Source organism: Ptychodera flava, chromosome 17 (genome assembly GCF_041260155.1).
Source record: "Ptychodera flava strain L36383 chromosome 17, AS_Pfla_20210202, whole genome shotgun sequence".
In the NCBI taxonomy this organism is placed as follows: domain Eukaryota; kingdom Metazoa; phylum Hemichordata; class Enteropneusta; family Ptychoderidae; genus Ptychodera; species Ptychodera flava.
Genome location: NC_091944.1, coordinates 23,022,332 through 23,047,270, shown reverse-complemented (window position 1 = coordinate 23,047,270; position 24,939 = coordinate 23,022,332). Strand labels below are relative to the sequence as shown.

Here is a 24,939-nt window from a genome sequence, read left to right as displayed (position 1 = left end):
GTTAGAGATCAGAGTAAATTGGTTGCCGCAGTGTCTTTCCAGGTGTTGCCACTTTTGAAGGAATTCAACACTCGGTATTTTGGCCTGGTAAGTATTCTTTAAGGTGTACCTGTAGGCTACGTGGTACTGAAAATGGGCCACTTAGGTTTCAACACATTCGATACTCTTGGTTTTCGCTTATACCCAGTTGTATGAGTAACTGGGATCGGAAATGGAAAAGGCTTAATGAATATCCATCTTTGCTAATATTAATTCTCGTTTGGCTTACAGATGGCCACCTCTACTTGTTTCGGTGAAAATTTTGACTTTCAATTGGACAAAACATTGAGTATGACTCTCCTCTGTGTGTTATTTAGGCCTATGAAAAATATGAAAATTGCATATATATTGTTGTCAAATATCTCAAATCTTAGATTGTAAGAGATAGGCTTAGGCTTCCCTGTAATCATACAAAATTTATTGGAGTAGATTACATTAATCGAAGAGAATGGTTGACACTATAGAAAGACTTATCTCGGATTGCGGGGACCTAACTATAAAAGAACAGCACAGAATACTTGCCGGATGTATTGACTGTTCATGTATAGTACAGGCTAGTACAACATGGAATGTAAAACATACAAATCAAAGAAGTGGCAAATTTTCTCAACTTTTCACAAAGTTTATATTCCATCATTACTATCAGGATTAGGATTTTCCCAATCTATAAATAAGCTATTACTTGATTACACCTTGATTCAGCATGACTAACATTTTGCATTTGCCACGCAACCAGCCATGCCCGTCCCTTGGATCGCGAACAATGCCTTTAACGAAGCTTTTGAACGCTTTTTGTGAATTGTGTAAGAATGTCCTCTCTGTGGAGTATAATGTGTGAAGCCGTTGTCTAGCTCGCTTGACTCTGATGATTATGTTGACTTATTTTTTCTCAGCTGCTGGTGGCTGATCTAGCTCGAAAGTTAGATCAATCTAGTCTCTCTGATTCGATCATGCTGGTTGGAATGGTATCTTCAAGCATTGACCCTAAAACGTCCGTTTGTAGGGTCTTTGCTTCAAAGACGTCAGGGTCTAACATTGGTTAAATGTCATCCATGATAAGAAACTAATGATAGATTCACTCACAAGGCATTTTAAACATTGAGATGTCAATGGGAATATAAGCCTTTTTAGTCATTTTCTGAGGTTTGTCTCGCCTTCTTATTGCTTGGTGTAGAGAGTGTTTGTTCGCCTTCTGTTTACTATTTAGTTGCGTAATTTGAATGCGTTCTGTAACATTTGGCTTTTCGGGTTTTAGTTCCAGAATTATTTTGCTATTGAATTTTAGTACCCAGTCGAAAATGTAATCCTCATTGGGAGTATATAGTGTTCTGCGTTGTAAAATAATTTCGAAAAATTGGTTATGATCTCTTGTTTTCTGGTAAGGAAGGTAAAGTGTTGTCGATTCATTTTATCTTATTATGGAGAAGCTATATTGTGGATTAATGGTGATTGGTTTTCAGCGATACAAGATTCTCTCTTGTTCCCGTGTGGTATTAAATACGGATAGTTTTCAATCGGATTCGAACCCACAACATACGGCATCAGTCGCCTAGCTGAGAGGCCACAGAGAGAACCACTCGGCTAAATCTCCACTCCACTTAAAAGTAACACTATTAATAGTGAGCTCTGATTTGCCCAGACGGTCACGTGACTGTGCATGTATTTACGATATACTGTAAAGTTGGCCATTCCTATCTCCAAAGTGGGTTTCTTTCACATTGTTTGTATTTTCATCACAAGTTTCAATATACTGATATAATATAGCGATAAACAACCCCTATAAGTTGGGTACACCACTCGAGCTCGGTTTTGACCATTTAACTCCTTATACACACGACTGAAGTTCGTGCGTATATGTTGTTTACCGGTCGAAACCGTGTGGTATCCTTTCAAAATGGTGCTTTATTGCGTATATATCTCTCGCGTTACAATTAAAGAAAAGGGATTGATTGTTGCTGTTGTCATACCAACTTTGCATGACGACTATGACATCCAATTTAGTGTTTGCGGGTTTGGAATATATAAATTTTGACATATTATTGCTGTTAACTTTCTTTCCCTAATTTGAGTTATTGAAATGAGTAAAACGTCTTTTATTAACCACCATTTTAGCTTTTTAGTGCTATTTAATGCCTATAGAGTATTTTTCTATGTTCCTTTTAACAAGTAAATGTCAGTAAAGTAACACAAACTTTTGAGTTTAGGCATTGTCACTGCATAATTTTTGAGTTTACCCCATCAAGCCATATCTTGTTGGAAAAACACTGCATTAGTGTTTCAGAGATATGATATTTATGTGGCTTTCTTATTCGCTGCGTTTGGTAGGAGAGGAAACATTACCCACACCCCTATCCCTTAAATGTATATTATAGAGGGATGTACGGCATACCATATATTAGGAAAACAATCGACGCACCCCATAAGTCTCATGAAGATACACTCTTTTAATGTGTTTTACTTCTCTATTGCATTAAGTTCTTTCAAATGATATATAAATACCTTGTAAAAATTGTTTGGAGGAACATGAACTTAATTATTGGGTTTGAAATTAAGCAAATTTTACAATTTACATTTCATGTCCGATATAAAATCTAATCGATGTTTGAATATCGATTTATCCCCATTTAGTTGTATACCAATGGTAAGGGGATTATCTGGGCTTTCTAAGAATGTATTGTTTATGGTACTTTTTTGTTTTTGTTTCCGACTAGCGGTAAATATGTTACCCCTAACCCATTCCTATTTTACTACTGAGGCATGACCCTTCACAAACAAGTCGTTACACTCTCGAACACCATCAGTTAAATGGAAAATAAGCAGATTATGATAGCTGAGAATACTAGCTAACAGAAAATCATAGTGGGTAAAATGCCTTAGAGGGGATGATTTCGATACCTGGCCAACGGACTAACTGTTTTGTGCATATTGTTCAAAAAATCACTTAAAATTGACACAAACTAGACGGCTTAAGCTTTGTAATTTTCAAATATGCGACTTTCTCCAATGAAACTATACATGTTTGGAAAGGCCCATTTCAGAGCTTTCAAACAGTATAACATTTATATGGTTTCATAATTCATGGTTCAAGGCAGAAAGGGAAACATTACCCCTACCCCTTAGATTATAATTTTGTTTAAAAAATCACTTAAAATTGACACAAACTGAAAGGCATAAGCTTTGTAACTTTAAAATATGGACTTTTCCCAATAAGACTATACATGTTTGGAAAGGCCCATTTCAGAGCTTTCAAACAGTATAACATTTATATGGTTTCATAATTCATAATTCGAGGCAGAAAGGGAAACATTACCCCTACCCCATATGTTGTAATTTCGTTCTTAAAAATGACTTAAAATTGACACAAACTGAAAGGTTTAAGCTTTGTAACTTTAAAATATGGACTTTTCCCAATAAAACTATACATGTTTGGAAAGGCCCATTTCAGAGCTTTCAAACAGTATAACATTTATATGGTTTCATAATTCATGGTTCGAGGCAGAAAGGGAAACATTACCCTACCCCATATGTTGTAATTTCGTTCTTAAAAAATCACTAAAATTTACACAAGCTGAAAGGCATAAGCTTTGTAAGTTTAAAAGATGGACTTTTCCCAATAAGACTATACATGTTTGGAAAGGCCCATTTCAGAGCTTTCAAACATTGTAACATTTATATGGTTTCGTAATTCATGATTCGAGGCAGAAAGGGAAACATTACCCCTACCCTATATGTTGTAATTTCGTTCTTAAAAAATCACTTGAAATCGACACAAACCGAAAGGTTTAAGCTTTGTAACTTTTAAATATGCAACTTTTCCCCATAAATCTATATATTTTTAGAAAGGTCTGATGCAGCACTTTCAAAAAATGTAACATTTTTATGGTTTCATCATTCATGATTCGAAACAGAAAGGGAAACATTACCCCTACCCCTTATGTTACACACGGAAATGTGGCATACCGCGTAATAAGAAAACAAGCTCATGCACCCACTAAATCTCAAGACACATACTTTTAATGTTGTTTTTCTTGTTTATTACACTGAGTTCTTCCAAAAAATATATAAATACCTTATGAAAAATTGTTTGGAGGAACGGGAACTTAATTATTGGGTGTGAAATTTAGCAAATTTTACGATTTACGGTCAATGGCCGATATAAAGTCTAATCGACGTTCGAATATTAATTTATCCCTATTAAGTTATATATCAATGAAAAGGCCATGATCTGGGCTTTCTAAAAATGTAACGTTTATAGTATTTTATTGTTTCTGTTTCCGTCGTGTGGTAGATACGTGACCCCTACCCCATTGTTGAAATCCAAGATGGCGGCCAAGATGGCGGCAAAGATGGCGTCAAATGAACCCCATGGGACACGATTTGATTTTGAGAACATCAAATTCATTAAATATAGACCCTAAGGATTACAAAATGTAGGTTAAAAAAATACATCCATGGGGTGCATGGGAACCCTACCTTCCGACTAGACTAAAGGTATACGTGGAAGTAAGTCAATATGACCAGTTAGGTGTTTTTACTAATTTTGCATGTTACCCTGACCCTTATTAGGGTAAGAATGCAAAACGCCTGCTTTGTATATATATGTCTTGCTGTCATTGCTTCTCGTGGTCCAACGTCGGATTCAAAAGTCAGCGTTATTCACCCTGAGCTGCCGAATGCAGTACAATTGCGACTTAAAATGTGAGAGCTCAGCCACGCGTTAGATAAAGCATTTCAGAAAAAACCTGCGCTGTTGCTCGACGACATTATCTTACGATGCTTCAATAGACTAGCTGAAAAAAAACAACCTTGTCGTTTCTTGACGTCAGTGGTTTCATCCAGAGAGGAAGAGCATGATTTTATATAGAGTGATACCAATTTGGAAAGTTTCATGGTGTATCTTTACAAATTTAAAGCGTGCGGGTCATTAATTAGTGACAAATTTACAGTAATATCTTCTTTTTACAAACTGACTGACTGACTCACTGACTGACTGACAAACAGACAGACAGACAGACAGACAGACAGACAGACAGACAGACAAGAGTTAGTAGGATGAACAGGCAAAGAGACGCGAGACAGACAAAAACAGAGGCACAGAAATAGGGCGATTGGCTATATCAAATACACAGGTGGATATATGGAAGATACAAGATGTGCACGCCGCGGTTGCTTTGCAGCAATACATGTAAACCCACTCTACATTCTGCATGCACATCATTTTACTGCGTTGAACAATATTGCAAACACTCTCCATTTTATTTTATATTCAATTTTACTCTATATTCAAACGAGTGGCAAAAATTTGCAAATTGGAAAACGCAGTGAAAACAGCTTGCTTGAACACTACGGTAGCTGAAAATAAAGACGACGGGGAGCTATTGTTAGGTGTGTAATCGACTCAGAAAAGAATAAAGGGAAAGTGCGTAACCATTAAAACAGCCTTGTCGTCGGCGATTATGTTTTACCTTTGACCGGTGAATGTACTGACAGGCAAAGTGTCTTTGGAACCTGAATTCGAGTAAACATGGATTCCCTTTGATGAACCCTGTGACCTGTGATGTTTTGAATACTCAAATTGAATATGCTCAGCTACCGTGGAAACTCAAAGACAGGTAAATTGCAACCGCTTATCCCGAAGGGTCGATGACTGGCGGCCTTTTTAAGAGTCCAAAGAAGATTTTCTAAAGGTTGACATCCAAATAATTGTTGGACGAATTCTATGCTTGTCTCATTCTCGGTGGAACACGGGGGTCAAAGCACAAAAAGGATAGTGCGTCATCATATACAAACTGGAATCTGGACCATTATTAGTTGAAACAAAATGGAAATTTGCTGTGCAACACATAATTGTCAAACCTTCTGTTTAGCTGTATGATTGGTCCATTCAATGTTACGCAGTGTAGAGATCTAAATACTGGACACAATTCAGACTTTACACACGTTCCATACAAGAAATAACAGACAATGCTAAAACTTCACTAGGACAAAAGAGCGTTCGTTTTTGCATCGTCCTTTAAGGGTGTTTATGATGTTTATGTTTTTGATGTTTATGTTTAAGGATGTTTATGTTTTTTGAGCTGGTGGTAATGCTAAGCATTACCACCAGCTCTTAGCGATACCTGATGATGCGAAATGACGACACTGTTGTATTTTCTCCTTCCGATATGTTACTCTCTAGACATTTCGCAAAATCCCAGAAACCTTGTGTCCATGATTACGCTGATATTGTGATATCCATGCCACGGTCTTGACGCAACTCTAAACGTGTTTACTTTCAGTTAAGGTAGTACGCGCCTCGAAAGTGAAGGAGACTTAAACATTTGCTCAAACTTTCCTCAAGGAAGCTTTCAACCATACTATTTCAAAGTCAAGAATAAAAGTCGGGGTCACCCGTACAAATTTGGTACAAAAGAAACAAATTATTCAAGATTTACATATATTTGAAATTCAAAATGGCAGCCATCCCTATGTCAACTCTATGGAAATAAATAAAAGTATCGATTTTCGAAAAACTAATACGATGAATATTTTTTTACACCAACAGCTTCAAAATGAGCCCCCACAAATGGTAGATCAAAAATAATTGTAAAAGAATTGTTATTTGAAAAAGAATGGTAAAGGTTTGAGATTCCCAATTTCTGTCTACGAGGCGCATTCTACCTTAACCTTTTATCAATATCTTTGCAGATGGAATATCGCTCTCAAAGGTCACAGGATGCCGAATCGCTGGCGTCTTCATGTGGTAGTTCCGTAGAATCCATAGACCCCGTCTACCAGTACAAAAGTCGAGATGGTTTCATCAAAACTAGAAACTTCAGTCAGCATGTCCTACCTGATAACAGAAGTGACAAAGATTTCATCAAAGCTACTGTTTTCTTGTCACGAAGAATTGGCATTTTCATCGTTATAGCGATATCTCTTTTTCTAGTCATCGGTTGCACAACTGTATACTTTACAGGTACATGTACTGTCTTTAGTATGCTTTTCTTCGTTTTATAGAATCTGATATCGATAGCTATATGAAAGCGAGACGCGACTCAAGTTGTTAAAAGAACGTCTTCAATACATTTACTAAATGGACCTTTGTTAGTCCTTAATGAAACTTTTGAACTCTAAATATGACCTTATATGTCAATATCAATGTAAACATTTCCAACAGTATAAACCTTACTTGCCTATAATTTCAAGATGTTGGAAAATGTTATGCGTCATGCCAACCTCAAGCTGGGTGATTCACATGCGATCAAAATGTGTTCGACTGATATAGTACTAAAATCCTGGGATACGGTTATGATGATGATGATGATGATGATGATGATGATGATGATGATGGTGGTGGTGGTGGTGGTGGTGGTGGTGGTGATTGTGGTGGTGGTGAGGACGACGGTGACAACGACGACGACGAGGAGGACGATGATGAAGATGATGCTGATGATGATGAAGATGATGATGGTGGTGGTAGTGGTAGTGGTGGTTGTGGTGGAGGTGGTGGTGGTAGTGGTAGTGGTGATGGAGATGATGATGATGATGATGATGATGATGATGGTGGTGGTGGTGGTGAATGATGATGATGGTGGTGGTGGTGGTGGTGGTGGTGATGATGATGATGATGATGATGATGATGATGTTGATGATGGTGATGGTGGTGGTGGTTGTGGTGGTGATGATGATGATGATGATGATGATGATGATGATGATATTGGTGGTGGTGGTGGTGGTGGTGGTGGTGATAATGATGATGAATATGGTGGTGGTGGTGGTGGTGGTGATGATGATGATGATGATGATGATGATGATGATGATGATGATGATGATGATGATATTGGTTGTGGTGGTGGTGGATGTAGTGGTGATCATAGTGATTATGATGACAACAGATGAACTGAATAATGACCAGAACCATTATAACATAGCGGTGAAGTACGACATAGTCTTGATTGATTTCAATCGTTTTTCCTTATATTTTCAAACAGTGTACAACACCAAATCGCAATTGAAGAATAAGACTGACGACATAGCAAGTAAGGAATACTGATTTTGTTCGAAATTTAAGTTTACCCTTTGTCTTCTGCCGTATCCTGAATGGCATGCTTGTGTGTTATGCTTTACACATGTATCTTGGCATTTGCGCGTTTTTACTCATAGTAATCAATATTCCTGCGCCACTGTTAATACACATGGCCATTAGTAACGCGGAAACAAAATCATTAGTAATGGAATCAACAAAACAATTTTATGCTCATTTCCGAATGCAGACGAAATAACCACCACCGGACTTTACACAAATGAAGCAGCGTCTACGCTGACAGCGGTGGAGGGATCGGTCACAGTGAGCCAGCTTTACGGAAGTGCCATCGATTACTCTCCGGCGTATGGAGAACCGTCATCGTCAGAGTATAAAGAAATGGAACGTGTCTTTATTGATATGGTGAGTATATAAAACCACAAATTGGCAATTAACTGTCTGTCAAACAGTCGTCACTCAGATGCGAACCTAGACTTTTGGGTATGGGACTTCGCGTATGACTAGGCGTCGAAGAATTGTGCCTTCATTCTAGAACAACAATCAGGCGCGCCCTTTTCAAAGTTGAATCTGATTGAAAAGGGGCGACTCGTTGAAATAAGGAGATCGAAAAATAAATCAGGCAAAGATTCCAACGAACGCTGTTGCAGTCTATTCTGATGTAATGTACTGAACCAGAACCGTATAACATATCATGATCATAAATACATAAGAAATGTTGAAAAAAAGTTTTCTCCAGTAGTTTCACGACAAAATATTTTAACCTCAGTGAATGAAGTAAATATTGTAGGATATATTTGTTCTCTGTACCTTAAATTTATGTTAACAGATGGACGATACGTATGCCCGAAGCCAATACAGTGACATCTACATCAGAACAGAAGTGACCGGTTTCAGGTATGCACCCTTCTCTTTTTTTACTCATTAGGAATTTTTAATGGAGGAATTGATATAGAAAGATGTGATTCTTTATGCATTTGTGCAGAGATCCACCACTCAAAGATCCTAACCTTTGCGAGTTTGAATCGGAAATTCATTATTGCTAACAAAAGTTTGACTACCAATATCAACATGTTGTGATAGTTACAGTGAAACCTTTCATGTTGTTTTCGAATTCAAAGCTCTAGCTATTCCAGCCCTCTTAACACGATTGGAACTAATTTGGGATGATAAAGTAATGTGGATTTAATCAACAAATGTAATCTCATTTGCTTTTCCTTTTATATTACACACTTGTTTTTATGAGTAATTTGCAATATTGCAACATTCAGCCATATGGCACCTAACACGTTTGAGAAATTTGAAAAATATGAAAATCCAATTATTCAAAAATAGTTCCAATCGTGTTTCTTGTTTATCGTACGACTAGTATTACCGTATGGAGATGAACTATGAAAAAGTAAACTTCAAACGAGAAACGTTTTGTTCTATTTTAACTATCTTTTCTAGAAATTCTATCTGAAATTTTCATCAAATGTGACCTATTTTCATTCAATAAGGTTTATTTTCTATCGTCATTTCAGTGCGGGGAGCTTGGTAATCCATTTTAAAACCTATTTCGTCCTACCAACTGCGACGTTCGCCTCTGAGACACCTAGCGACGAGGACCGGACAGGTCGACAAAAGCAAGCTCTAAAGGAAATATTAGAAAACGAAATCCAACGAGGGAATTCTTCGGCAGATTTGAAGTTCAAACAAGGAAGTTTGATAATGGACGTTTGTAAGAATGCATTTTCTTTTACTAATGTATTTGACGATTTTACAGTGAATTTCAAAATAGCTTGGAATAACGACATGCTTTGGTGATAAGAAAAACTTTTCTGGCGAGAGAAAATAACGCCACCTGCTCCTTCGATAAATTTTGCAACAATTTAACCCAATACGACGTTCACTGTGCAACAGTCAACATAGTCAGTGCCGCCGCGCTCCCATTGAAAACTTACTGGTATACGAGGCGCCAAATGTAAAAAAATTAATTTACACAATCAAGCTTTTTTTAGAGATAGAAAAGGTGGAAAATGTATATAGAGAGAGGAATTATATATATATATATATATATATATATATATATATATATATATATATATATATATATATATATATATATATATAAAATATATATATATACATATATATATACATATATACATATATATGTGTGCGTGTGTATACACACACACACAGATACATTGCCCCACACATATGTTTGCGTATGCATACATGTACATACATACATATAGTAAAAAATACGCGCACGCATATATAGCGTATTCATTCTTACATGTAGAATACATACATACACACATACATAATAAGTACGCACATACATACATACATACATACATACATACATACATACATACATACATACATACATACATACATACATACATACATACATACATACATAGACTATAGAGCCTGGACAAGGGTCGAGCCTCGACGCGAAAAAAATTATATACATAGAACCTCGTTCTGACTTACTGATACAGCTGGACCTCGTTCTGACTTACTGATAGAGCTGCAAAATTTTATATACATTGAACCTCGTTCTGACTTACTGATAGAGCTGCAAAATTTTATATACATAGAACCTCGTCCTGACTTACTGATAGAGCTGCAAAATTTTATATACATAGAACCTCGTTCTGACTTACTGATACAGCTGGACCTCGTTCTGACTTACTGATAGAGCTGCAAAATTTTATATACATAGAACCTCGTCCTGACTTACTGATACAGCTGCAAATTTACAATACATAGAACCTCGTTCTGAATACTCAGACTCGATGGGGAAATTTTACATACAGCACGCTGGGAAGTTTTATACACAGACTCGATGGGAAATTTTACATACAGCACGCTGGGAAGTTTTATACACAGACTCGATGGGGAAATTTTACATACAGCTAGCTGGGAAGTTTTATACACAGACTGGATGGGAAATTTTACATACGCTAGCTGGGAAATTTTATACACAGACTCGATGGGGAAATTTTACATACAGCTAGCTGGGAAGTTTTATACACAGACTGGATGGGGAAATTTTACATACAGCAGCTGGGAAGTGTTATACACAGACTCGATGGGAAACTTTTACATACAGACTCGTCTTGGATTATTAAAGTGTACTAGTGATGCTTGTGCTCAGAAAGCGTGATTGAACTCGGTAGGCCTCTCGCGCCGCGCTGGGAAACACAGTATCGTCCGCAGGGCCATGGAGCTAAGAAGGTACCATGGCAGGGCTGAGAATGACCCAGGCTAGGTGCAATTATTGTAGCCCATATGCCGTGCGCTGGCTTTTCTGACCTGTTTTCTTTGCAGCGCTGGCCTGTAGCGGCTGCTGCTTCACAGCAACAAGTTAGGAAAAGACCGCGCACAGCCCGGCCAGCCGCCGGCCGTGAGCTGCCTTTTTTGTGGCTAGACCCTGGCAAGACTAAAGCTAATACACGCATAGTGCTAGCGCTTATGCTATTCAAGTGCATTTGAACTTTCCGGTTTATTTTGTGCTAGCGACAACAATGACCGTGGTATAGCTATCACGAGAGATCACCACTGATCTGGGCTGTTCCTAGAAGAAAGGACATGCGCTAGGCGTCGACCACACAGTGCTCGTTCACTGCAGGTCACTGCAGTCGGCTGTGCAACCTACTTTTGCGGTCTACAGAGTGAAGAGAATAAAGACAAAAATTTTATTTGGAAATTTTGATGCAATAAATCCATGCACTATGATGGATGAATGCAAATTTGTGTAACAAGACAGCAATTCTTGGTCTTGGGCTTTCTCGGGGCATTCGACGCAAGGAGAACGGCGGTACACAGAGCAGGGTGCTTGGGTGTGTTTACGAGAATTAGAAATGATCAGACATTCCAATTCACCAGTCAATCAGCGACGCTCAGCCGATAGAGTATATGAGATTCATTGAATATGGCATGGAGGTAGAAAGAGATCTCTTGCGACCACCATGCCGTCTTCCATGAATCTCATATACTCTGTCGGTTGAGCGTCGCTGATTTACTGCTGTTTTGAGTGTCTGATCTTTTCTAATTCTCGTAACACAACCGTTGTATTAGGGACTGGTCAGTTTCTTTGGCCTAGGGGGGCGTTGGATTATTTTTGCCGACATTCAAAAAGTAGCTGAACCCCCCCCCCCCCCATTCCAACTTTCGAAAACAGGGTGACCCCACATTCCAACTTTTCAAAACAGGGTGACCCCCCCCCTCTGTGAAACAAAGGTAAAACAAAAGGTGGAATATAAATTGAATAATTCAGTATATATATATATATATATATATTATATATATATATATATATATATATATATATATATATATATATATATATATATATATATAATATAAATTTTTAGGGGTATATTTTCAACAATCAGTCATTCTGTGTTTTAATGAAATTGGTGTCATGTCAGTTGTAAGATAGGAACTTAAAAGTGTCAATTCTAAAGCTTGAGTAGGCCTACAGTATTTTGAACGAGCTGTATGTATTCCAACTCTCTTTATGCATAAGCAGATGTCAAGAACTATTGTAAGGAAAATGTGATTGAAATATTAGTGCATGTTTCTTTCTTATACTAAATTCTCATAGAGAAAACAGAAAAGTATCAGGAACTTGCCATGCTTTTCATATGAAGGGCATGCTGAAAAATATGTTTGATATTTTAAAGAAATGCGCCCAAGGGCGCGCCAAAAAATGAAACTCAATGCTGGAATTTGTGGCTGGCACAATGCATTTTATGCAAGTATGAGCCCTTGTTGAACTTGAAAAACACACTGACCCCCCTATTGGGCATTTCAAAAACATGGTGACCACCCCATCACCAACGTCCAAAACAGGGTGACCCCCAAGAATACACTGCCCCCCCCGGCTGAAGCAACTCACCAGTCCCTTAGCTAAATGCTCGCGTGTACCACCATGCTCCTTGTGTCAAATGACCAGAGGAAAGTCCAAGACCAAGAATTGCAGTCTTTTTACTCAAATTTATCTTCATCCATCATTGTGCATGGGTTTAATCGCACTAAGATTTCATTATTAATTTTTGTCTTTATTCTCGTAACTTTGTAGACCGCGAAAGTTCGTTGCACAGCTGACGGACTGCAGTGGTCTCAGTGAACGATCGTTGTAAGGTTGACGCCGTTGTACGGTTGACGAGTAGCCCTTCGTACAGTTCTGTGTGTTCCCGGCGTTATACGGCCTCCGCCACAGCCATATAATGCCGGGAACACACAGACATGTACACAGGGCTAGGCTACAAGCAGCCCAGATCTGTGGTGATCTCACCTGATAGCAATACCACGATCATTGTTGTGGCTAGCTTACTAGATCAAAATAAAATGGAAAGTTCAAATGCACTTGAATAGCACAAGCGCCAGCACTATGGGTGTATTAGCTTTCGTCTTGCCAGGGTCTAGCCGCGTACAATACCGGGCAGAGTTCAATCACGCTTTCTGAGCACAAGCATCACTAGGTATTACACTTAATCCAAGACGAGTCTGTATGTAAAAGTTTCCCACGGAGTGTGTGTATAAAACTTCCCAGCTAGCTGTATGTAAAATTTTCTTATCGAGTCTGTGTATAAAACTTCCCAGCTAGCTGTATGTAAAATTTCCCCATCGAGTCTGTGTATAAAACTTCCCAGCTAGCTGTATGTAAAATTTCCCCATCGAGTCTTTGTATAAAACTTCCCAGCTAGCTGTATGTAAAATTTCCCCATCGAGTCTGTGTATAAAACTTCCCAGCTAGCTGTATGTAAAATTTCCCCATCGAGTCTGTGTATAAAACTTCCCAGCGTGCTGTATGTAAAATTTCCCCATCGAATCTGTGTATAAAACTTCCCAGCGTGCTGTATGTAAAATTTCCCCATCGAGTCTGAGTATTCAGAACGAGGTTCTATGTATATAAAATTTTGCAGCTGTATCAGTAAGTCAGGACGAGGTTCTATGTATATAAAATTTTGCAGCTCTATCAGTAAGTCAGAACGAGGTTCTATGTATATAAAATTTTGCAGCTCTATCAGTAAGTCAGGACGAGGTTCTATGTATATAAAATTTTGCAGCTCTATCAGTAAGTCAGAACGAGGTTCAATGTATATAAAATTTTGCAGCTCTATCACTAAGTCAGAACGAGGTCCAGCTGTATCAGTAAGTCAGAACGAGGTTCTATGTATATAATTTTTTTCGCGTCGAGGCTCGACCCTTGTCCAGGCTCTATAGTCTATGTATGTATGTATGTATGTATGTATGTATGTATGTATGTATGTATGTATGTATGTATGTATGTATGTATGTATGTATGTATGTATGTATGTATGTATGTATGTATGTATGTATGTATGTATGTATGTGCGTACTTATTATGTATGTGTGTATGTATGTATTCTACATGTAAGAATGAATACGCTATATGCGTGCGCGTATTTTTTTCTATATGTATGTATATGTATGCATACGCAAACATATGTGTGGGGCAACGTATCTGTATGTGTGTGTATACACACGCACACATATATATATATATATGTATGTATATATATATATATATATATATATATATATATATATATATATATATATATATATATAATTCCTCTCTCTCTATACATTTTCCACCTTTTCTCTCTTTAAAAAAGCTTGATTGTGTAAATTAATTTTTTACATTTGGCGCCTCGTACTGGTACACTGACTGCTCGAACATTCTTATATTGCATTTATCACATTTCCTGTTATGAAACTGTACAGAACGCTAACGATAGTTTTTATCTCGATGCAGTGTGTACGGGTCGATACAACGATTGGTATTTCCTACACTGAACGTGTTATGTAAGTGAGAACAGTGGACGTCGTATTGGGTTAAATTGTTGCAAAATCTATCAAAGGAGAACGTCTGCAATGGATGCAGTTGGCGTTATTTTCTATCGCCCAACCACGTTGTAATTCCAAGCAATTTTGAAATTCACTTTATGTGCGTGTATGTATATATATATATTATATATATATATATATATATATATATATATATATATATATATATATATATATATATACATACATAAAAATGAGGATTATATATTCTGCTGAAAACCTTTATTCATCTGTCATATTAGTAAAAAAGAAATACTTGAATACAAGACCGGGGTACATGGATGATTGTGATATTTATGTTTCTCTTCCTTCTTTGATAAAATATGATGGGTCGAAATTTTGCCAAGACTCCAATTGGATTCAACTTTGATTCAACACTCGGTTTGTTCGATATTTCCAAAAGTTCTCTTCTGCTTTTCTCGTATCAAGTTGCAGATCAGGGGTCACCTTCCACTGCAGCGGCCGAAGTGATTACGACAAGTCTCCCTGCACATATGACTCAGACGTCACAAACAGCCGGTCCTGAAGGCAAAACTTCGGCGAGGGTTCGCGAACCCGGTGCAGGACCAGATCAAATGTCGACGACGACCGGGAGTGCGGATAAACAAGACCGCGACACAGCCTCGCCTGACCAAACTAGCTTACCTGCTGGAATGAGATCGAGTGCCCCAACCAGGCCTTCGAAATCGAAGCAAGGTAGGTTAAGATGTGGCCGAAAACATAAAACCGATCACTTGGCCCCGTTTATATGCGAGTAATCGGTTTAAAAAGTGATAGTAGAGTTCGATATGCAGTCTTGCATCATATCTTTTTGTTCCGTGCACACACGCTAAAATGCTCGTCACGTGACAAAATCAGTTATTTTCTAAAATATGTTTTGATGACATTTCAGCAATGAACACAGTTTACGCTCTTTACAACTTGTGGGGATGCGCGGCTTCGACAGTGCTACTCATTAATTGCGTCAAGGAGAGTACTCGAAAAATTTTTCACGGAGAAATTATAATCAACGATTGTTGTTTTCATCGTTAGATTGCGAAGCAGACACCTGCAAGAACGGCGGTTCCTGTGTGAAGATCGCAGGTGCCGTCACTTGCAAGTGTAGGGGGATGTTCAGTGGAGATTGGTGTGAGCTTGACAGGCGTAAGTAGAAAGAGTCACGTGGACATTACGACAAAATGTGCAATAGCACTTGTGCTACCTTCGGGCATCACTTAATCACCCTTTTGATTTTATTTTTCTGTGAGCTGTCGTTTTCCCTTTGACAACAGACTCCTGGCTGCAGGGCACCTTTCATCTCGATACTTCATATGTACATAACAACGCATGCATCAAAACACCAAAGGTGACAGAAAGATTGTGAGGTCTATGACCAACGGTAATTAGAACATATAGCGATCTAAATACAATTTCACACAAGAGACTTCTTCGAAATATCATCAGATGTAAAGCTGAAATAATGAGAAACTTACTCTTTAATAACAGAGGGCTCAAATCACTGTGAATGGAACCCGTGTAAGAATGGCGGTACATGCCTTCAAGAGAGCAATGGCTATCGTTGTATCTGTGCCGATGATTGGCTGGGCAAAGATTGTACTACAGGTAAAGAATGAAACTTTTCTGTTGTCATAACAGTCAATGGTCTGCCTGTCTGTTTGTCTTTTTGTTTGTTTTGCCTGCATTATAATTATGTATGTATGACTTGTATGTTTGACTTGTATGTATGTATGTATGTATGTATGTATGTATGTATGTATGTATGTATGTATGTACGTACGTATGTATGTACGTAGGTATGTATGTATGTATATATGTATGTATGTATGTATGTATGTATGTATTTGTGTGTATGTATTTGTGTGTACGTATTTGTGTGTATGTATGTATGTATGTATACACATCTGTCAATATTCATCTGCCACTCTCTATATATAAACACCCACACACACACACACACACGTGTGTGTGTACATACATACATACATACATACATACATACATACATACATACATACATACATACATACACACATACATACATACATACACACATACAAACATACATACATACATACATACATACATACATACACACACACACACACCATACATACATACATACATACATACATACATACATACATACATACATACATACATACATACATACATACATACATACATACATACATACATACATACATACATACATAATTAGATAGATGGGTGGATACCTTGAACAATGTTAATAAGGGAGCCGTCACTATTTACGGCCCGGGGGTTTGGAGGAATTTCGTCGGAAACTTTGAAATTTCGAGTAAACTACCTGTCAACCATGATGAATTAGAGTAACCCCCTCTCTAACTCTGAAATTTTGACCGACCCCCCCCCATTAGGAAAGTTAAATACCAATACATGCATTTGTAAAATTTACAAGATACAGCAATAGTAAAGACCTTTCAAATCCTGTTGTACCCAAATAGATTATCATCAGTTACCTCATGACAGTTGAAAAAAGTGAAAATATCAAAATGAAATTCAAAGTCACAACGAAATACAGATATAAAAAGCTCACGCTATAACCGGTATCTAACCATGGTATTGTTCAATTTGGATGGGTATCATGACAGGGTTTTCACTAGGATATCTGACTTGGCAAAAATTGAAAGAAGAAGGGAGAACTCGCGAGAGGCATAGGGGGAATGTATCAGATGGAGCTTCCTCTAGCTTGCGTGGAAAATTTTGAGATATTGATGTGTGCAATGGTGCAGCCTGGTGTTTTTAACTTGTTCTTTTACTAAGTGAAAGTGTTAGAACACGGGAAAGAGCACGAGAGAGGGATGTCCCCCTCGCGCATCGAAAATTTTGAGAAATTGGTGTGTGAATGGTACAATCTGAGAGGTGTTTCAATTAATTTCGCACAAAAATTGAGTAACCCCGCCCTTCTTTCTCTCCACATTTTGAGTAGCCCCTTGAAGTTTTCAATTTTTTGAGTGAACCCCCGCCTACTTTTCGCCGATCCCCCGGGCCGTAAATGATGACGGCTCTCTTATTCTCAGTTTACCATTGAGGTTCAAAAGTTCAAATGAAACCTGAATTGTCTTTCATGTATGTGTTGTATCCACAGAACGACCCCAGTGTTCACCTCTAGCAAACGTGCAGATCTGTGACAATGTAGTCGATTATACTGACACCTCATTTCCAAATTACCTTGGAATGAGCCTTGATGAAACATTGCTAGAGTTAACATGGCTAGAATCGGTGTTGACCAGCGGTGAATCCTGTCACCCCGACGCCCTCACCTTCATTTGCGCCATCTTGGCACCGAAATGCGACCACAGGGGTTTCCGTCTACCCTGCAGACGTCTCTGCGAAGCGGTGAGAGACACTTGCTCGGTTTTGTTGCAGGCCGTCCTACGGCGGGTGTGGCTTGCCAACTGTGACGTGCTACCAGAGACTGTCGAAGAAGACCTGGGCTGCCACTGTGAGTAATACATATGACCACATTTGACTGTGATCATTTTAAATGTAGGAATCACCTGAATCGTGGTCGATCCGCAAAATCTATTTCACTCAGTGCTAAGTTAGAATATAATAAAATTTGACCAACTTTGTTTGAAGTTGAAACGATATGAAATTTCAAGTATTCTTTTACTGAAGTGTTAGTATAATAATGACAGTACCTAGTACACTTGCCCACCAGTCGCTTTGCTTTTTTCGAACACACGCGGCAGATAATGACCGTGGGTTCCGCGGTAACCGCACCATCTATGCGACAGGGTCTGTCGAAGTATGTTGCTTCAATTTCGCGACCACTCCTTGAATTTACTCTGTTTGGATGTTTATAAGCCTACAGACTTCGGACAAGTCTAAATACACAGCTGTAAACTGTAACGTGGTTTCGTTTGTTTCGTCTCAACAGCCCCGGAGAATTCAACTGTTGACCCAGGTAAGGCAAATGAGTCAGATAAACATTTTTACTGCTTTATACTTTTACAGATGAGCACTTTAATGTAAAAAAAGAAACTTTTGTAGAGGTTTTCCGGTCGTTTCATTTACGTTTTGCGAAGGGGTTTCTTCCCGACATCCATTTATTGTGACTATTTAAACCCTAATATTTTATGGAAATGTTTTTGGCATGTGTAGACAAGAAATGATTTTTACCAGATGACATAAAATACTTGGATGTATACAGTACATACAGTAAATTTGATACAACATAAGCTCAGTGAAAGTTACATTTAGCAAATGGTAAATCTGTGACGCTTTCTTTTGTCCACACAATGTAGTCATGGACCGCTTAACTTATTTATGCTCCATATTGACAATGCTGTGTGTAAGTCGCACTAATTTCTGAACAATATGTCTCGTAAATTGAATCAACAAAGCGCGCCAAAAATGAAACACGAAGAGTAATTTCGAAATCGAATGTAAGAGGAACGACAATGAATGAATCAAAGGGAAACTACAGACTAAGTATGAAAGATGTAGTTTCAGAAAATTTGATGTTACTGCTAAAATGTCTCTACCCAATGACAAAATAATCCAAAATAATGCTAGCAAATCAGAATAGGGTCATAGTGAGGAGTCAACGACTAAATCTGAAAGACACCGATCGATTAATTTCAGAGCAGACGATATCAGAAAGCATTGAGTCTGTGAAAAACTTCGACTGAACAAGACCAGTCAAGAAGCCTACGCAACAAATTAGAAACTACCAGATCACTAATATTAGAAAATAATGTGTTTTGACAAGGACAAAACGTGTCCAAACATATGCAAATTTTATCCACCTTTGAGAACGAAGTTAAAGTAGGCCATCCCTTGGAACGTACGAACCAAAATTAAAAGCTATCGGACAACCGCTTTTATAAGAAAATGTGTAAAAACAAATGAGGGGAAAATCTTGAAAATTCACACGCATAAAGATTTAAACTAATTTATACAACGCTGTCTCCGTACAAGTCATACTATGTAGGAATCCACAAAATACAATTTAAAGCTAGAAGACTGGCGGTAACGGAGAAAACGTTTTGGCAAAAATGAAAATATTAGCATAAAGATTTACACAGTCACGTAATTTAGGAACCATTTCAATGTATAAGCTGGTATATCTCTGGATACAAGTAAAACACATTTGAAGCTTATTGGACTAACAGTTTTATAGCAGAAAAGTTCTGAAAAGAATAAGGGAAAATTCTCTCATAAATCGCATTATCAATTACTGTGCTGAAATGAACAAATCTTAAGAAGGGCATACGGTCAGCAATATCAAAAAACAAGATATTTTGACCAAAATAAGGAAATAAAACCCCGAAATTTGCAAATTCAATCATGTTCCCATTAGGAAAATCTAAGATTCGTTCACCAAGGGGCGTGTAACACAAATATGAACGTTTTGTTATGAGTGATGTCAAAGAAGAAGTGCAAAGTTGATTGCTGACGACACGACAGACGACAGACAATCAACCCATCCGATAAGCTATGCGACGTTGACACAGCAGCTAGAAATATTAAACCTACCTTTTCGTTGAAATTAAATTCCCCATGAAGTTCAAACGCTTTAATTTGAATATTTGCTTAAATTGCTTTAAACAACATCAACATCCCATAATTGCGCACAGCCAGTATTTCGCGAGGACATTTCTGTCTGATGCAGAAGTTTTTGATAATGATAATTGTACACGGGCATTGTATTTCTTCATATTTTTAACAGTTTGCAAAGAGTTCAGCTCGCCCGTTTGTGACGACCTCAAGCCCTATGGGGGAAGGCCCCTCCTGAATAGCGCTTCCGTGAAGGCGGTGGATGTATCGGATGACGCAACAGAAATTTTAGAAAGAATGGGGTCATACGAGGGCTGCCATGAGCACGTCAATATTTTCATGTGCTCGCTTTTGTCACCGGAGTGCAGCGAATATGGAAATGCGAGGCAACCATGCAGGCATTTTTGTGACGAGGTTGAGAACGCCTGCAGGGTCATAATGGAAGACGGGGGTACTGTATGGCCGTTGGACTGCTCGGATTTGCCAGATGTGTCCGAAAGTCCAAGTTGTGTAGGTAGGACATATTTACTCAGTGTATCGTGAATCTATTAAAGACAACCTGAAATTTTTGAGTCTCCTTGCGCAATCGATGCACTGAAAAAAGCCTTAGGATGAATTTAAAATTGTACGTAGAAAGACAATTAGACTGAACTGCTAAAATTGTGCGAGGAAACCTCAATCACCCTCAACACTTTGCATATCCATAATTACGTGTTTCATGATTCGCATCACAGCGTTTTAGTGGTATGATGACGTCATTCACCGACGGGTTTCGACTAGAATATCAACAAACAAATTTTACAAAAGCAAAAGAGTAACCATCGTACCGTGTTTATCGTTCTAGAGATATCAATGTGCACGAGGCGACCGTGCCACAATGAAGCAACATGTGTACCGTACGAGAACAACTACGCCTGCGTATGCGCAACTGGCTGGCGAGGAGTGAACTGTACAGAAAGTAAGTGTTGAATATTGGGAAGAGTGTTTTAAAATACGTGGCACAATTTCATTTATGTCTTATATTGAATAAGATTTCTCGCTACTTTGACACAGCGTGTGCGAGGCGCCAAATGTAAAAATATCAATTTACACAATCACGCTTTTTTAAGAGATAGAACAGATGGAAACTGTACAATGTGAGGAATTTATATATATATATATATATATATATATATATATATATATATATATATATATATATATATATATATATATATATATATATATAACTGCACGCACGCACATAGTGTACTCATTCATATACATACATATACATATACGTACGCACTTACATTAGCACATACATACATACATACATATATACATACGCACATACATTAGCACATACATACATACATACAAAGAGCCACGACTTGGATACAGCTTCAAAATTTTACATTCAGCCTCGCTGTTGGGACAGCTGCAAATGTTTACATTCAGCCTTGATCTCGATACAGCTGCAAAATTTTACAGACTCGTTCTGGAGACAGCTGGGAAGTTTTACACACAGACGAGGTGGAAAATTGTACATTCAGCCTCGACTTAGATACAGCTCGAACATTTCACATACAGACTTGGATCGGACACCGCTGAAATTTTAAATGTACACTCGTTCTCAATACAGAATCACAACTTTTCAAGATATATATGGACTTGGAAAATTTAATATATTTATACATCATCATTTTAGAAAAAAGATAGCGACTTCCAAATGTTCATATACCGTAATGTTAGTCGCAATTGAAGTGTTTTCCCGCGTGTGATAAAGACGATAGTGAGAATTTTTTGTTGGTGGGAAACGACTTGATTGACAGCAAAGCACGGAGTAAGGTGTTACAATATGCGTATCAATGGCCCTTGCACTAACGTCAAAACAACCAAACGTTGATACTTTTACACTCACTGCGTACAAAAGAAACGACTGTTGCAAACAGTCGAGACGCTTCGCTTTCGTGTTACGGGTAGTACTAACATTAGAACCATTGAATGCTATAGAAATGTTATTTACTTTTCATTGAATTACCGAGCTACCAGGCATTTGATTCGGAAAATATAAAAAGTGAAAGGGAACCTAGAGGCTTAACACCAGAGAATGCGGTGTGATTTATTTCAATGCAGGGCCACAGCCCATCGCACAACAGAGAAATACAAAGTCTGGAAGAAAAACGTGAGAAGGTACATAACTTCAGGTACACTGTGAATACTTCAATTTCACACAGGCAAAAAAAGAAAGTCATGAAATTAATAAAATAAGACGTACAAAAGAAAGAAAACCATGGTGCTTGGATCAGAAATACAAGCATAGGAGATACTCTTGTTGTTATAAAGCAGGAAGTTCTTCACGTTTTTGAAAAGCTTTTAACAAATACAGTGCTAGTTGAGAGTTGACATATCTGTTTTTCGATGCAAGAAGCTCAACAAGCTTATTTTCATATACATTTAGTCTCCATGATGATGGAATATATATAACTCTGATATCCTCATAAAATGGACAAATAAAAATAAAGTGGAATTCGTTTTCAACAATTGACAAATTTTTAAAGTTTTTACAATACATGCAAATTCTTTGTCTGACTGGCAAGTTTCTATGACGACCAATCTCAATATTAAGTTTATGAGTAGAGCAGCGAAAGTTTGCAAGTATTCTCTTACGGTCGTGGCTCAAATAATTTAAGTACTTTTCTGGCTCAAGCATTGTTTTAAATTCAGAATAAAGACTTAACCTTGAAGAATTTACAATATCTGTATGCCATTCTTGTTCAGAACAGTCTTTTACCCTTTGTTCAAAAATATTCAAAAATACAGTTACATTTCCAACCTGCTGTTCCAACCAAACATTTCAAATCCATACTTAAAAAGAAGATTTTTAACATAAGTGGCCCATGTACGTCTACCAGCCGCATCCTGTTGTTTTAACATTAAATAACATGCCTTTGGGTATCTATTGTTATCCATTAAAAGCAGTTTCAGCGCCAATACGAAATACATCGTTTAAAGTAAAAACAATACAATGGATGTCTGCCACATTCTCCCAATACAGCTGCAGTATTAACATTACTACTCACACCTGTTAAAAATCTACAGAACCTAGTTTGTACACGTTCAATACATTCTGAATACTAGTAACCCCAAACCTCAATACCATAACAAATTATCGGGACAATGACTGCATCAAACAACTTAAAAGCATTCTCAATAGACATTCCACCAAGTTTCTTAATTGCTATTTGAATTGAAAATAAAGATTTCATACCCTTAGCTGCCAAGTTAGCTTTTGCAGGGGACCAGGACAGTCTAGATGAGAACAGCAAACCTAAATAATTATAATATGTTACAGTTTCAACTCTTTGTCTGTTAAAAAAACCACTTCTCATAATTTTTCAGGTAACCACCATTTCGAAATACAATAATTTTGGATTTGGAAAGATTAACTTCCATTTGCCACTGTTTGCAGAACTTTTCCAATTGATTTATTACGCTGTAGAGATATAGGCAAGTCAGCAGTATCAGCAATGTCGTCAGCATACATTAATATGCTAATTGCCGGTATATCTTCATTTACATAAACACCACAAGCATGTTCATTATTCATATAACTGTACAATTCGTTAATAAACAAGGAAAATAAAAGGGACTTAACATGCAACCTTGTCTTGTTCCTATCATACATTGAAAATAGTCTGTTAAACCTTCTGCACATCGTATACATGAACTTAACTGAGAATACATTGACCGCAACACTTTGAGAATTTTGCCATGTATTCCATACGAAATCAATCTGTGCCACAGAAGATCGTGATTTACTCTGTCAAAAGCCTTGGAGAAATCAATGAAAAATACATATAATCGACTGCCTTTCACTGTTAAATATTTCTGAACAAAGGACTGCAAACAGAAAATATTATCAGTTGTACAGTATCCTTTCCTGAAACCTGCTTGTGCTTCTACAATTTTATTATTTTCCTCAGCCCAAGCAACTAGCCTTTGATTCAGAATTTTCGTAAAAATCTTACTACAAACAGACAGTAATGAAATTCCTCTATAATTTGAAACGTCATCATGTGAACCCTTTTTATGTAAGGGAAATATTATTCCCTTGCACCATTCAGCGGGATATTCACCTGAATCCATAATGCAATTAAATAAATTACAGAGAAATGGTGATAAAATATCGACAGTATTTTTAAAAATCTCGGCGACGAATCCGTCTGGACCAGCGGCTTTATATTTTTGAAACTCTTAATCGCCGCATGAATTTCATGTTCAGATATACCCTGGTTTACTGATAAGGAACATCTTCAGAACACAACTCACAGAAAACATCGTGTGCTTCGATGTCATTTTTCACGCAATTAAGAAATTCAACATCAACTGATATGTTACCAACATTATTTAACAAAGTATGGAAATATTTAAACCAATCAGAGGGTGATATAACAGACAGTGTGGTATTTTTT

General features: G+C 37.6%; 1 protein-coding gene across 1 annotated transcript in view; it reads left to right on the top strand.

Moving 5' to 3' along the window:
* Positions 1–6,726: 6,726 nt before the first annotated feature.
* Positions 6,727–24,939, top strand: part of LOC139116343 (atrial natriuretic peptide-converting enzyme-like) — a 44,987-nt gene continuing 26,774 nt past the window's right edge. Inside the window, exons 1-12 of the mRNA XM_070678978.1 lie at positions 6,727–6,997; positions 8,013–8,060; positions 8,295–8,467; positions 8,892–8,959; positions 9,586–9,782; positions 15,368–15,634; positions 15,971–16,081; positions 16,424–16,540; positions 18,066–18,422; positions 18,861–18,887; positions 20,655–20,996; positions 21,327–21,440. Of these exons, the coding sequence (XP_070535079.1) occupies positions 6,727–6,997; positions 8,013–8,060; positions 8,295–8,467; positions 8,892–8,959; positions 9,586–9,782; positions 15,368–15,634; positions 15,971–16,081; positions 16,424–16,540; positions 18,066–18,422; positions 18,861–18,887; positions 20,655–20,996; positions 21,327–21,440 (2,092 nt within the window). The remainder of the gene's footprint in view (positions 6,998–8,012; positions 8,061–8,294; positions 8,468–8,891; positions 8,960–9,585; positions 9,783–15,367; positions 15,635–15,970; positions 16,082–16,423; positions 16,541–18,065; positions 18,423–18,860; positions 18,888–20,654; positions 20,997–21,326; positions 21,441–24,939) is intronic.